Raw genomic sequence first — 15,360 nt, 5'->3', positions numbered from 1 at the left:
TGCATCGGGCCGCTTCCCACCCTCACACCTGTTCACTGCCCTGCATCGGGCCGCTTCCCACCCTCACACCTGTTCACTGCCCTGCATCGGGCCGCTTCCCACCCTCACACCTGTTCACTGCCCTGCATCGGGCCGCTTCCCACCCTCACACCTGTTCACTGCCCTGCATCGGGCCGCTTCCCACCCTCACACCTGTTCACTGCCCTGCATCGGGCCGCTTCCCACCCTCACACCTGTTCACTGCCCTGCATCGGGCCGCTTCCCACCCTCACACCTGTTCACTGCCCTGCATCGGGCCGCTTCCCACCCTCACACCTGTTCACTGCCCTGCATCGGGCTGCTTCCCACCCTCACACCTGTTCACTGCCCTGCATCGGGCCGCTTCCCACCTTCACACCTGCTCTTCACTGCCCTGCATCGGGCTGCTTCCCACCTTCACACCTGCTCTTCACTGCCCTGCATCGGGCTGCTTCCCACCTCACTGTCCTGGAAACTGCTGGGTCTCAACTTTCCCCACCCTGACACCACCAGCAAGATAAGCCTCAGGCCGGGAGCGGTGACTCACACCTGTAATCCCAATACTTTGGGAGGCTGAGGCGGGAGGATCGCTTGAGCCCAGCCGTTGGAGACCAGCTTGGGCAACATAGTGACCCTCCATCTCTATTGAAAAAAAAAAAAAAAAAAAGACAAGCCTCAGTTTGCCCCATGGCTCTTCCAAAGGATTTATTGGTCCTATTTACATCTATTGCAAATTGTGAGGAGGCAGCAAGGGCCAACCCCTGGACCTCATCTCCGTCTAGAAGGTGAGGCTGCAGGGATGCTTAAGTCTTCCTCTGGCAGAGACCCGAGGTGCAGAGATGATTCTTCTCACCCCTTCGCTCAGGGTTGTGGAACCCCAGCAGGGGTTCAGGGCCCAGAGGCTGCCCCCTCAGCTCAAGGCACAAACACTGTAGTTAGGGGTAGGCAGGCAAGGCATGGGCTCACTCCGGGCAGGCACCACTGGCCAAGTGCACCTTCTCTCCCCTGCTCCTAGCCTCTTTCTTCCTTCCCCTCCTGGTCCCACACTGGCCAGGGCCTGGGTGGGTGGCCACTTAAACCCCAGACCCAGGCCCTTAACTCCTGGACCATGGCCAGCCTCCCTTAGGCTGGAATCCAAGCACCATCAGTGCTCTGGACCAGACCAGATTCCCTGTCCTAGAGGGACAGGGCAGAGAGAGCCCAGTGTGGGGTGAGGGGCTAGAGACCGGCTGGGCAGGGCCAGTCTCCCTTCCCCTTCCCGAGCCTCCCTGTCCTCATGTGGACCCAGAGGGCAGAGCTGGGGAGAAGTGAAGGTAGCAATGCTTCTTCCTGCTCTTACTTCCTGCTTGCTAGGAGCAGTGCGTCCCCAAGTCATGAATGAGACTCCTCTGGCAGGCTTGGTGGCTCTGGTGATTTAAGGGCCGGGACTCCCCCACTCCAGTTGGAGGCCCTAGTTGGCAGGACATGTGGGCACCCAGGGCGTGGGACCCAGGGCCTCCGGGGAGGCAGCTGCTGCTCGGGGAACAGGGTGAGCAGACACGCTCCCACAGATGTCTTCCCACCCTTGCCCGGCCAGCTCCTGCCTCAGCCTATGCCAGGAGGCGGATAACCCCGTTGTCTGAGCCCAGCAGGAGGTGGCGTTTGGTGGGCAGCAGGGCCAGGCTGGTGAGCGTGCCGCGGAAGTTCTCAGAGCTCAGCTTCGTGGTGGCCTGGGAGGGCGGCTCAAGCAGGGAGCAGACGCCAATCTTGTTGGACACAGTGCCGGTGACCGCCTCGCTGCCGTACAGGTCAAAGGTGTGGATGGGGTCGGACGCTGACTTATAGTGATGGGTGGGTTTCTGCTCCAGCTCCTTCCAGACGGTCAAGGAATGGTCAGAGGAGGAGCTGACCAGGACGCTGCCCTCCACCGCCTGTCCCGGGAGAGGAGAGTCTCAGCAGGGTCCTGGGACCTTCCGCATACCCTTGAGCCCCAAGGCCTCCCCAGTTCCCTCCGCAGTCTCTCCAGGGAGACAGGCCGTCCTGGGTGGGTGACAGACCACCACCCTCCCACACACACCATATTCATGTTTCACTTTTTTTTTTTTTTGAGACAGTCTTGCTCTGTCGCCCAGGCTGGAGTGCAGTGGCCGGATCTCAGCTCACTGCAAGCTCCGCCTCCCAGGCTCACGCCATTCTCCTGCCTCAGCCTCCCGAGTAGCTGGGACTACAGGTGCCCGCCACCTCGCCCGGCTAGTTTTTTGTATTTTTTAGTAGAGACGGGGTTTCACCGCGTTAGTCAGGATGGTCTCGATCTCCTGACCTCGTGATCCGCCCGTCTCGGCCTCCCAAAGTGCTGGGATTACAGGCTTGAGCTACCGCACCCGGCCTGTTTCATTTTAATACACTCAGCATCCGTAACCCAGTCATCACTAAGTTGAGAACGACCCATAGGCATGGTGCCAGGCGTGCACGTGACAACCTTGACCTTCATAACAACCCTATGCGGTGGATGCTGCCATTGTCCCCATTTCACAGAGAGGAAAAGCGAGGCTCAGAGAAGTGAAGTAACCATACCAAGGTCATGGGGCCCGTAAGCAGCAGAGACGGAATTCACACCCGGGCCGACCCCAGAGCTCTCCTGATACTTTCTTGGAAAGTTAGAATTTAGGGTAACTCGAGCTCAGGGTTCCCTGGGGCTCTGGAGGGAGCCAGTGACGGCCTGCTCTCAGCAGGGTAATGCAGGACTCCTGGCCTCCAGCCAAGACGGGGAGGAAAGTCCCAGCTGCCTGCAGAAATCCTCCCATACGTAGCCCTGTTCCTCCCCTCCTGGGCCTCTCTGAGCAGCTCCCTGAGGCCTGTGACTGAGAATGGAGGGAGGGGAGGGGAAGGAGGGGGGGCAGGATCCCCAAGCCCAGGCCTGCTCCTGCCCCCGCCAGGGCAGCCCAGCAGGACCATGGACTCTGCTCAGTGGTCCGCGGGCAGTAAACAGCCTCCCAGCTGAGCTTTATTTAACCTGAACTGGGTCACGGACAGGACCTGACCCCTGATCCTCCAAGCAAGACAAATATGGACAAGGGTTACTCATTAGAACATCTCCATGAGCAACAGGGTCAACCCTGCCCCGTGGCTCCCGCCCCCATGGCCTGCCTCCTGCTGAGGCCCCTGCAGTGCGACTGGCTCCCAAGTTGGCCCAGGAGGGCCACCCTCCCTGCCCATCAGTCCTGGACCAGGTATATAAGACAGACCAGCTCGAGCCTGTCCCTGGGCAGGCAGGCCCTAAGCAGGGGTGATGGCTGGACACGGGCGGGGGCCGCATAGCAAGGGGAGGGGGACCTGGCCTGTCACCTTGATCTGCAGAATGTCCCCCTCGTGGGCTGGCCAGCCTCGCAGAACCAGGCCCGTGCGGGTGTCCAGGAGCACCATGAAGCCCGAGGAGAAGCCGGCCACGACGCTACGGCCACTAGGGCTGACGGCCAGGGCGCGGACAAGCCCCGGGTTCAGCCCACCGCCCAGCCGGAACTCGTGCTGCAGGGAGAGGGCGGCTGAGCTGAGGCACCACCTTCCCATCCCACGCTCCCCAAGGCCCTGCCCCCCACCCAAGCCCCCACGGCAGGAAGGCCTGAGCCTCTGACCCTCATCAAGGGGCATGAAAAGCCCAGAACCCCACCCCCATCACAGGCCAGAGTACTGCCCCACAGGGTGTGTGGCTTCGGGTGATCTAGCACCAAAGAGAAACTAACTAGCGCCCCAGAACGACATCCTGGCTTTCTGTTTTGGGGGAGTCTCTCCTCCCTGCCAGGTCCCCAGAGAACCAGGTGAGTGCTCAGGGCACTGGACCCCCCTGACCTGCAGACCCGGCTTCCTGCAGTCCACAAAGCGCAGGGTAGAGTCAGAGCTGGCCATGGTGATGCTGGTGTGGGGGGCGGGCATGACAGCCACCGCGGTCAGAGGCACCCGGCTGTCCGGCGGCTCCACTGTGCGAAGGGTCTTCCCTGGGAAGGAAAGTCACAGTGGATCTGGGGTCGCAGCAGCTGATGGACGAGCCCTGGGAGCTTCTAATCCCCCAACTCACCACGCAGCTGCCTCCCGTCCCCCAGGGATCCTTAGAAAATGCTAAAGATGTTTCTTTTTTTTTGAGATGGAGTCTTGCTCTGTCGCCCAGGCTGGAGTGCAGTGGTATGATCTCACCCAGGCTGGAGTGCAGTGGTGTGATCTCACCCAGGCTGGAGTGCAGTGGTGTGATCTCACCCAGGCTGGAGTGCAGTGGTGTGATCTCACCCAGGCTGGAGTGCAGTGGTGTGATCTCACCCAGGCTGGAGTGCAGTGGTGTGATCTCACCCAGGCTGGAGTGCAGTGGTGTGATCTCACCCAGGCTGGAGTGCAGTGGCGCGTCTGGGCTCACTGCAACCTCCACCTCCCAGGTTCAAGCGATTCTCCCACCTCAGCCTCCTGACTAGCTGGGATTACAGGCGCCTGCCACCACGCCCAGCTAATTTTTTTGTATTTTTAGTAGAGACGGGGTTTCGCCATGTTGGCCAGGATGGTCTCCAACTCCTCGCCTCCCAAAGTGCTAAGATTACAGGTGTGAGACACCATGTCCAGCCTAAAGATGTTTCTTGGCCCAGCGTGGTGGCTCACGCCTGTAATCCCAACACTTTGGGAGGCCGAGGCGGGTGGATCATGAGGTCAGGAGATCGAGACCATCCTGGCTAACAAGGTGAAACCCCGTCTCTACTAAAAATACAAAAATTAGCTGGGCATGGTGGCGGGCGCCTGTAGTCCCAGCTACTCAGGAGGCTGAGGCAGGAGAATGGCATGAACCCGGGAGGCGGAGCTTGCAGTGAGCCGATATTGCACCACTGCACTCCAGCCTGGGCGACAGAGCGAGACTCTGTCTCAAGGAAAAGAAAAAAAAGATGTTTCTTGACTCTCCCACCTTCCTGCTTCCATGGCCCGTCCAGGCTCCCATCCCCAAAGCAACCTCCTCTCTCTGCACAGCACTGCTGACCCAATGCCCCCTCCCTCTGTCTTCCCCGACACCATCTCTTTCCCCCTTTTAACCATATTTCTCCCTATGGTGATGCCAAAAAATAAGCAACCATTGGCCAAATATCATCTGCTACACATGAAGCCAAAACCCTACATGTATTCGTGTATTCTCTTCTTCTCTTTTTCTTTTTTTTGAGATGGAGTCTCGCTCTGTCGCCCAGGCTGGAGTGAGTGGCGCGATCTGGGCTCACTGCAAGCTCCGCCTCCCAGATTCACACCATTCTCCTGCCTCAACCTCCCGAGTAGCTGGGACTACAGGCACCCGCCACCTCGCCTGGCTAATTTTTTTATATTTTTAGTACAGACGGGGTTTCACCGTGTTAACCAGGATGGTCTCGATCTCCTGACCTCGTGATCCGCCCGCCTTGGCCTCCCAAAGTGCTGGGATTACAGGCGTGAGCCACCGCGCCCGGCCCTTTTTTATTTTTATTTTTTTGAGACAGAGTCACGCTCTGTCGCCCAGGCTGGAGTGCAGTGGTGTAATCTCGGCTCACTGCAACCTCTGCCACCCGGGTTCACGCCATTCTCCTGCCTCAGCCTCCTGTGTAGTTGGGACTACAGGCGCCCACCACCACGCCCGGCCAATTTTTGTATTTTTAGTAGAGACAGGGTTTCACCATATTGGCCAGGATGGTCTCCAACTCCTGGCTTCCTCATGATCCGCCCACCTCGGCCTCCCAAAGTGCTGGGATTACAGGCTTGAGCCACCGCGCCCGGCCTTCCCACATGTTATCGTCTAAGCCTGTTTTGCTGATTTTGTTTATCGATGGGAAAACAGATGCTTCCAGCAGCAGGAACTTGCTCAAGGGAAGTGAGCTGGTGGAGCCAGTTCAGACTCAAGTCTAACAGGTTAGAAACCCTAACTGCTCATCTCGGTGGCCTCTCTGGGTCTCCCCAGACTCCGCAGCATTGCAGCCCCACCCTCGGGCCCCTTCCCAGAGGCCTGGCGGGCACAGGAGCAGGAACAGAACAGGCCTCACCTGGGCCCGCTCACCTGTGAAGGGGTCCCAGACGTGCACAGCCCCGTCACAGCTCACCACGTGCTGCGGGGCCTCGAGCTGGCCCACGAAGAAGACGCTTTTGCGGTGCTGGGTGTAGACGAGACGGGGGGCCGTCTCGCTGGTCCCGTCGCCGTAGTTGTACAGCGGCCAGAGGCGCACGGTTCGATCCTTGCTGCCGCTCAGGAAGAAGTCCTCGCTGCTCAGGGGGGCCACACACTTGACGGCCCCCGAGTGGCCCGGGAAGCTCTGCAGGCGGATCTGGTGGAAGTGAAAGTGGGCGTCCTGCTGGCTCACGCCGATCTCGTACTGCCAGTACGCCAGCCAGTTTCCGCTCAGCCCGTGGGCGCTCCGCGGCAGCTCCTGCTTCAGGGCGTTGTCCTCGCTCCCGCTGCCCAGGCCCCCGCCACCCACCCCCGAGATGGGGCCCAGCAGTCCGGGGGTCTCAGGCCGAGAGTCATTAGGGATCTGAATGCGATTCCCCACCAGGACGCTCCCAAAGGTCCCCGAGTGGCCGTCATCCTGAGGGCAGCCCCCACCCTGGGGGTCCCACTCGGGGCCGGTGCTGGGCACGGTGGGCTCCATGCTGGCAGGGTTGCGACTGCTCGGGCTGACACTCTCCAAGTACAGCCCCGCCAGCTCCCCAACCAGCTCGTGGTTGGGGATGATTTTCCGGATGATGTCACCTGGATGGGAGTGGGAGAGGTCCTGAGACAGGGAAGATGGCAGGCGGCTGCTATCACCCATCCAAGGACTCGGGAGCCACAGAAGACGGGGCAGGAACTGGCTCTGCAACTCTGGGCAAGTAACTCTGTCTCTGAGCCTCAGTTTCCTCCCCGGTGAAATGTGCATTCATTCCGTTGTGATGTACACATGAGCGTCTTCTATATGTGCTGTGCCGTGCTGGGCACTAGGAATAGAATACGGAACAAGACAGGTGGTGCCCTGGCCTCCCAAAGGCTTAGATTTCAGTGGCGGGATGATAACACGTGTCACCACAGGGCTGTCTGTCCTCTGCAGGGAGATGACACGCTGAAACGATTAGCACAGCACCATGCAGGGCCCAGAGGGGAAGCCTCGTAAACAGGAGGCCTCTCCTTCCCTCTCAGCTCCTGCAGACAGCCAGTCCACCGCCCTGACTCTCCTGCCTTCCCCAGGGATGCTACAGGCCAGCTCCTGGGCCTCTCTTGCTGGCTACTGCTCAGTCCCTGTTTGTATGTCACCTTGGAGGTACGGGTCTGAGGCCAAATCCCTTTGCTCTCACCCAAAAAAACTGCTTAGAACCTACTGCTGACTCTGGGGCAAGGGCAGAGAATGGGGTCTCCCAAGGGAGGAGACAGCCACGAAGGTTGTGACGGGGAACGTGATGGGGCAGTACCCAACAGGCAGGAGAAGGGCACGTAGATTGTGTACGCCATCTCCAGGGTGAACACCTTCTGCAGCTCGTCCAGCAGGGCAGGGTCCACGGGCCGCTGCTGCCCATCAGAGAAGACCACCTGTGGCAGCTGGTCCTCACCACGGCCCGCGGGGTCCAGCTTCAGATCCTGTGAGCGAGACGCCCAGGGGGTCAGCCGGGTCCACCGCCCCCACCCCAGCCCGCCCTGGCCCTCGCCGAGGCCCTCGGGATCCAGCTTCAGATCCTGTGAGCGAGACGCCCGGGAGGTCAGCCGGGTCCACAGCCCCCACCCCAGCCCGCCCTGGCCCTCGCCGAGGCCCTCGGGATCCAGCTTCAGATCCTGTGAGCGAGACGCCCGGGAGGTCAGCCGGGTCCACAGCCCCCGCCCCGGCCTGCCCTGGCCCCGCAGATCTGCCCACCTGTTGCCGAAGCTCATGCAGCTGAGAGAAGATCTGAAAGAAGGTGGCCACAGGCTCGCTCAGGTGCTGCTGGACCATCTCCTGTCCGATGCGCAGGCAGATGAGGGCGATGAGGCTGATGGTTTTCACACACAAGATAGTCCGGGCCTGGGCCCCACTTGGGAACCTGGAAACAGAGCTCATGAGCTCCAGTCCCCGGTTCTGCAGGACTTGACCAGAATCTATCAAAAGCTTCAGTTATTTTTATTGAGACAGAGTCTTGCTCTGTCACCGAGGCTGGAGTGCAGTGGTGCGACCTCGGCTCACTGCAACATCTGCCTCCTAGGTTCAAGTGATTATCTTGCCTCAGTCTCTCGAGTAGCTGGGACTACAGGGATGAGCCACCATATCTGGCTAATTTTTTTTGTATTTTTAGTAGAGATGGGGTTTTGCCATATTGGCCAGGCCGGTCTCGAACTCCTGACCCTCATGATCCACCCGCCTCGGCCTCCCAAAGTGCTGGGATTACAGGCGTGAGACACCAGGCCCAGCCTTTATATATATTTTTAGAGATGAGGTCTCATTTTGTTGCCCAGGCTGGTCTTGAACTCCTGGGCTCAAGAAATCTTCCCGTCTTGGCCTCTCAAAGCGCTGCGATTACAGGCATAGCCACCACACCCGGTCATATCAAAAGCTTTAAATGAAAGGAGCTCCAAGACCAACTGGTCCAAACCAGATGAGGAAACTGAGGCACAGGAAAAGGGTGTGGCTTGCTCAGGGTTAAATAGCAGGGATCAAAATCAGGACCCTTGACACCCAGCCCAGCGTTACGTCCTCTCCCCTGAGTTTCCCAGCCCCTCCTGGGCAGCCCCTCCGCTGGGCCGGTCCCCCTACAGCGGCTGGGGCGGAGGCCTACCCCGTGACGAGGGAGGTGAGGAAGCTGAGCACGGGCAGCAGGACCTCATGGCTGATCCGGGGCAGGATGTCCATGAGCGTGGTGTCTGAGAGGTACACGATGATCTTCTGAGCCAATGTCACTGCGGCCAGCAGCCCTGCCTCCTTACGGCTGTTCAGTCGGCTGGGGCCTGAGGCACTCCCTGGGGCCACCTAGAACCACCCAGCAGATGAGGGCCTGGCAGCCCCAGGGACCCCCTGGCACCCAGAGACCCCGGGCCAGCCCTCAGGTCCTCAGCCTTCCCAGCCCCGGGTCTGCCAAACCAGCGACTGACCAGGTAGCTGATGTAGGGCAGGTACTGGTAGGTGAGGACGGGCTCCCCATACAGGTGGGCGATGTGGAGGAGGCAGCTGAGCACCGGCCCTGACACGATGTCGCCCAGGACCGGCCTCTTCTGGTAGATGTTGCCAGCGCTCAGCGGAGGGCTCTCGCCACTGCTCACCGTGAACTGCTGCCGAGTGGGTCCTACCAAGGAAGGGCCAGCAGTCCTGAGTCGCCAGTGGAGGGCCGGGGGGAGCCTGACCCTGCAGGGCTGTACTGGCTGCTTGAGCTCACTCTAGCCTGGGGACCAGCCCGGCCCTACCCAATTGCTGGCGCTTACAGACTGGGACCCAGCACCTGGCCGGTGGGTGATTTGAGCTAGGGGTGGGAAGGATCCCCGCTGGAGAGGGCTTAAGCTAGGCAGAGGGCCTGGGAGAAACCCTCATCTCCAGCACCGACCACAAGCCTCCTTACCAACATAACAAGACGTCAGCAGGCGGAGCAGGTTCCGGGCCACGTGGCGAGAAGCCACTGTGGGGCCGAGCTTGGCAGACAGCCAGCGGACCATCTTGCAGGCTGTATCTGTGGGGTGGGAGCAGGCCCTGAGCTCCTCAGATAACATGAGTTCACGACCCCTCCCACCCCACCCCACGGCACCCCACTCAACCACCTTCGGCTGCAGCTCTGCCAAGAGCCCAGCCCAGGCCGGCTGTCCCACACCATCCCCCTCCACGTAACAGTGGCAGAGGTGCCTAGGCCCTGGCCTGTGGGACTCTGGCTGCTCCAGGCTCCTCTCCACAGGCACGACCTGCAGGAAGTTAGCCTGCCCGTGGGTCTTCTGAAGCTCCTTAACGAGGCCTGGCCCAGCCCTGGCCACCTCCCTTCTGGCCTCTCTTCCCTCCACTCCCTCGGTCTCCCCATAATGGCTGTTCCCTGCTTTTCTTCTTTTTTTTTTTTTTTTTTTGAGACGGAGTCTCGCTCTGTCGCCCAGGCTGGAGTGCAATGGCGCGATCTCAGCTCACTGCAATGCAACCTCCACCTTCCACCGCCCTGACTCTTCTCCTTAAACCTCCAGGGTCAAGTGATTCTCCTGTCTCAGCCTCCCGAGTAGCTGGGATGATAGGCACCCGCTACCATGCTCGGCTAATTTTTTGTATTTTTAGTAGAGATGGGGTTTCACCATATTGGCCAGGATGGTCTCAATCTCCTAACATTTTGATCCACCCGCCTCGGCCTCCCAACGTGCTGGGATTACAGGTGTGAGCCACCGCGCCCAGCCCCCTGCTTCTCTTCTTTAATGGAACATGACAGCCTCAGAGTCTCACACACGCTATTCCCTCAGCCTTCAGACTTTCTTTTTGCCCATTTTTGCCTACCTCCTTCCTACTCCTACCTGAACCTCAACTGTCTCTGCTTTTAAGGAAGCCTGCTCTGACCCTTGAAAACTAGATGTAAAAGCACCTTTTTTTTTTCTTTTTTGAGACAGAGTCTCGCTCTGTTGCCCGGGCTGCAGTGCAGTGGCACAGTCTCGGCTCACTGCAACCTCTGCCTCCCAGGTTCAAGCCATTCTCCTGCCTCAGTCTCCCAAGTAGCTGGGATTACAGGTGCCTGCCACCACGCCTGGCTAATTTTTGTATTTTTAGTAGAGAAGGGGTTTCACCATGTTGGCCAGGCTGGTCTCGAACTCCTGACCTCAGGTGATCTGCCTGCCTTGGCCTCCTGAAGTGCTGGGATTAGAGGCGTGAGCCACGGCGCCCCTGAAAAGCTCCATGTTCCACTCCCTCCTAGGAACGCAGTCGTGTTCTTTATCGCACTAACATAATACACTTGCTTAAAACCGTCTACACTGCAGCATCTTGTCTGCTGGGTGTGAGTTCCGTGAAGGCAAACCCACATCTGTGTTGCAGGTGGCCCTGGCTCGATCCACTGCTTGGCACAGAGCAGGTGCTCTGCAAGTGTGCAGGGAGAAGCAGGAGGTGTTTTTGACCAACACCTCCCAGACCTGGCAGCTTACCAAGGAGGATCTTCTGTTCTTTGCCCTCTGACTGCTCAGACAGTGGCTCCTCCTCTTCTTCCCCATCTCCCCCACTGCCGCCGGCCACAACCGTCTCCATGGACAGCACCGTGTCAGACAGAGTGAGCTCAGATGCTCCGGTGACCTCCTCCTGCTCCCCCTCCTCCTCCTCTAGCCCCAGGCAGCCGTCCTCCTCCTCCTCTTCCTCCTCGGAGCCCTCGCTTTGCTTCAAGTCCTGGCTGCTGTCGCCTGATCGAAGGCTGCTCTTGTCCACGGGGGCGCCCCCATCGTCTGGAGCCCGCTCCTCACCCAGGGAGGTCTCACTGGTGCTGCTCTTGTCACTCAGCCGGCCCAGGCTCACAGCCTCAGCCTCCTGGGGCTGGGGAGACTCAGTTACATAGAGCCCGGCCTGGAAGTCCTCTGTCTCAGGGAGGTCAGCCTGGTCGTGGAAGCTGACGCCAGACGTGTAGTCTGGCAGCCCCAGGCCCGAGGAGGCAGGAGGCTCCCCATCCATGGGAATCTCCTCCCCAAAAGCACAGGAGCCAGGCCCGGCCCCGGGCAGCCCGCTCTCCTCCTCCTCGGCAGCCCCTACCAGGTCCTTGCTCTCCTCCTGGGAGGCCTCCGCGCCCGCCAGCACCTGCAGGACATGGGGCAGCAGGTGAGTGAGAAAGGCCTGCAGGCCCAGCCGCACCATCAGCTGGGCCACAAAGCAGTCCGTGTACAGGTAGAAGCGGCCGTGTAGCTGGCAGGGGTTCTCGTAGGCACCAATGAGAGGCTTCAGGAGGTACTTATTGGCATTTTTGGGGCCCAGTGCCTTGGCAACAGGTTCAAACAGATACCAGGCAGTGTACACAGCCGTGTGCTCCTCGGACATAAGTGACAGCACGAAGGGCAGCAGGATCTCCAGGCCCTCGGGGGTGATGTCCTTCAGCACTGCGCCCAGCTGCTGCCACAGGGCAAACACCAGCTCGCGCCCCTGGGCCTCGTCCTCCACGCGCCTTGCCTGGTACAGGAGGATGAATCTGTACAGCGCCGGGAAGTAGGGCGGGAAGGGAACCACGGAGCTGAAGGGGCTGAGAAGCTGGCTTGGGCAGGGTGGGGGCAGGCCCTGGGAGACAGGCCTGTACTCAAACAGTTGGTCCAGCTTGCTCCTCTCTGCTCCCATGGGGACTTTGGGGCCACTCAGCTGCAGGAGTGTGTCCAGCACGGGCTGCAAAGACACAGGGACCTCCTTGGGGTGGCGTGTGCAGAGCCCCCGGACGGCCTCGAAGCGTACCCACAAAGGTGCATCGGGCTGCAGCGTCCGCACCCTGGTGGCAAACACCATCTCCGCCAACAGGACACCCAACGCCTGCATGTCCCTGTGAAGCAGGCACTGCAGTGGCACAGCCGGCTGGACCCGGGGCTGCTCAGGCACCTCCAACAGGCCCCCTAGGCCTTTGGCCAAGAAGTTGCCCGTTTTTTCCAGCTCCTCCAGGGCCTGCACGGGATTGAAGCCCTCGGGAAGAAGAATCCTCCCGTCCTCGCCCTCCCCAGGGTCTGCCCCAGCAGCTTTATTCCTGCGGCCTGGACGGGAGGCTGAGAAAGACAGAAGGCCAGGGGACGCTTGACCGGAGAAGGAGCCCAGCTGGTCACCTGCTTTCCCAGCAAGGGAAATGGAATCCAGAGCTTCTGTGGCCTGTTCCAAGTCATCTTCTCCTGCCACCGGCCTGTCTCTGGTCCAGCTAGCCTCACAGGGAGTGGCTTCTAAAACTGGTCGGCCCACTTCATTTGGAAGCTGTCCCAGGTTTTCCGTGAAGTCCTCCCGGCCTGTGGTCTCCTGGATGGTCTGGACCAACAGCTTGGGGATGAGGGGAGGCTCAGGGGGAAGGGCAGGAGCCCCAGCCAGGCGCTGGGGGTGTGGCTGATCGAAGAGCTGTACCACCCCGTAGCTGGCCAGGTGAGTGTGGGCGTCCACTAGGTGCAGACACACATTCTTCTCTTTGACTGCCTCCTTGCCCTGGAGTTTATAGCCAAACGTGAGGTCGATCCAATGGTGCAGGTCCCGGGACACCTCGCGGCTCTCCAGCAGGGCTCGGTGGGCAGCCACGAACTCCTGGCTGGAGCTGCACCAGGCTGGCACGTCCAGGTCAGGCATGTCAGGGTGGATGGAGCGGAAGATAGAAGGATCGGTGTAGAACTCCGGGATACACTCATCGGGGGTCCAGTTCTGCATCCGCTCCATGCTGGCCGGGTACTCATGGGGCTCCCACTGTGCGCGGACGTGGCCGCACAGCACCGACCGAGGCGTGCGCCGAGCCTTGTACACGTAGTAGGTGATGTCGGAGAGCACGTCTGAGATGTGGTGAGGCACGTGAGGGGGTTCCCCGCCGCCCGCCCCGCCTGCCACGAATGCCTGCCGCGTCATCTCGTAGGTGAAGTCCAGTTGTTTATCTCCCTTGTTGAGGCGGAACTTGGACTTGCGCAGGTCTCGGAAGCGCCCACGCGGCGTAGTGAAGTCCACCACCCAGGGCAGCACGGGGTGGTAGTTGGGGTCCCCCTGCCGCCGACCTGCCAACCGATTCAGCTGCATGAGGTAGTGGAAGTTGCTGATGCGGCCGTGCACCCAATCTAGCACAAGGCCCCTAAGTTCCTCCTGGCCAGTGGGTTGCCCAGGTTGCCCTCCCTGCTCCCTTGGAGACACAATGCCCGCCTCATCCCTTGCCACTGGGGCCTCTTCATTCTCGTCCTCCTCGGGCCTCTCATAAGCACTCAGGTCCAGTCGCAGCTCGCTGCAAAGCTTCTCATCCACAGCGACGTGATGCAAAGACAGGGCCCCGCACGCCAGTCCCTGGCGGTGACAGGCATCCATGGCCCTCAGCACGCGGAAGAGAATGAACAGCACCTTGGCCTGGCTGTTGGTCAGCTTGGCAGGGCTGAAGGTGACCACGTCATGGAGGGAGAACTGCACGTAAGGGTGTACCACATACAGCATCTCCGGCGACTCCAGCAAGGCCTCAGCCCGTAGAAGACTAGGACAAGCAGGGGTGCCCCGAGGGGGACAGGGGACTTCTCTGGCATATGATGGGCATTGGGGAGTTTCGCCCACCGGCAGGAAGGGGCAACCATAGACCCTCTGCAGAGCCTGCCGTACTGAGTCCAAGGCAGGGACAGCTGAGGGGGCAGGGCTGTGACTATACGGCTGCCCGTAAGTGTGGTATGCATGGCGCCACAGGTTGCGATAATTCTGGGCGGCAACCTCCTGCATGAAGCGAGTGAGCGTCTCAGGGCCGCAGGACCCCTCCTCAAAGGGCAGGCCCCCGCCCAGAGGGTAGGACAGTCTCCGCTTCCGCAGCCCATGCACCTCCACGCGCGTCCAGCCGGCAGGCAGCCTCTGCACAGAGCGCTGCAGCAGAGTCCTGACTTCCGCTTCTCCCAGGCCCTCTGCGCGGGGACAGGGTCCCGGGGGCAGCCGGCGATCGCGGAGGCCGGCCAGCCAGCGCGCAGGCACTAGGGCCACCACGTGGGTGCCCCCCGGGGCCGGAGCCAGCTGCCTGGGATCGATGCTCAGGTCCCTCTCCACGCTCCGGAGCAGCTCCTGCATGTCTGGGCTCGGGGGCGGGTGCCAGCCCCCCGCCGGGGTGCTGAGAGCGCCTGCCCGCCCCCCGCTGCCCTGGGCCATCTCCTCCAGGCCGCCCGGGGGCAGCGCGGGGCTGAGCCCGGCCACGACCCTGCAGGCGACGGCTTCCGGGGTGCCAGGCCGGCGGGGCTGGGATGGGCGCGGGGCAGGGGCTGGGGCGGAGGCGGCCGCGGGGAGCCGGCGGCGGCGAAGAGGCGGGCGTGGGGGGCGCTTACCCCTCCGCGGGTCCTGCGCTCCGGGCGCGGCGGGGCAGAGGCTGCCGGGCGCGAGCACCGGGCTCCACCGTGACGGGTCAGCTGACGCGGGTCACGTGATCGCCCCAGCACGGAAACAAGCGCACGTGGCTCCGGAGGCCCGGGCTGGACCCGGCTTCCTGCCCCGCGGCCTCCGCGCCCTCCCTCCCGCTGCTCCGCTCTGGCTCGGTCCCGGCCCCGCTTCCTCCCGGGGCTGGAAGGGTCTCCAGCCAGCTCCAGCCGGGCCCGGCGGAGGGCGATGCCGACCTCCCCACCCCTGCCTGCTCCCTCCAGCACGCACCAGCGCGCGGGTCCGGGAGGCTGTGCCCAGAGATGCCAGCCTCTACGAAAGTGCCAGCCACAGCCAGGGGCAGAACTGGGACTTTTTTTTTTTTTTTTTTTTTGAGATGGAGTCTCCCTCTGTCGCCCAGGCTGGAGTG

At 61.3% G+C, this 15,360-nt stretch overlaps 1 protein-coding gene across 5 annotated transcripts; it reads right to left on the bottom strand.

Annotated features, from left to right (window-relative positions):
- Nucleotides 1-697: 697 nt before the first annotated feature.
- On the bottom strand, nt 698-14,985 carry WDR81 (WD repeat domain 81). Of its 5 annotated transcripts, none has more exons than XR_001485799.4 (10): nt 11,069-14,976; nt 9,529-9,636; nt 9,068-9,258; nt 8,755-8,945; nt 7,860-8,025; nt 7,423-7,588; nt 6,027-6,730; nt 3,844-3,989; nt 3,343-3,522; nt 698-1,928 (listed from the first exon to the last, which is right to left on the bottom strand). XR_001485799.4 is itself a non-coding variant. In XM_005582448.4 (10 exons), exons 1-10 carry the CDS (start codon nt 14,727-14,729, stop codon nt 1,608-1,610), a joined length of 5,820 nt encoding a protein of 1,939 aa, XP_005582505.3. In that variant the 5' UTR covers nt 14,730-14,985; the 3' UTR covers nt 698-1,607. The 5 variants fall into 5 exon arrangements, 2 of the variants coding, with proteins under 2 accessions (XP_005582505.3, XP_045231612.2); XR_012425104.1 differs by having other exon boundaries at nt 7,478-7,588; XR_012425103.1 differs by having other exon boundaries at nt 6,041-6,730; nt 7,478-7,588.
- Between the last annotated feature and the right edge of the window lie 375 nt (nt 14,986-15,360).

Source organism: Macaca fascicularis, chromosome 16, assembly GCF_037993035.2.
Source record: "Macaca fascicularis isolate 582-1 chromosome 16, T2T-MFA8v1.1".
In the NCBI taxonomy this organism is placed as follows: domain Eukaryota; kingdom Metazoa; phylum Chordata; class Mammalia; order Primates; family Cercopithecidae; genus Macaca; species Macaca fascicularis.
This window is presented reverse-complemented; position numbering and strand designations above follow the sequence as displayed.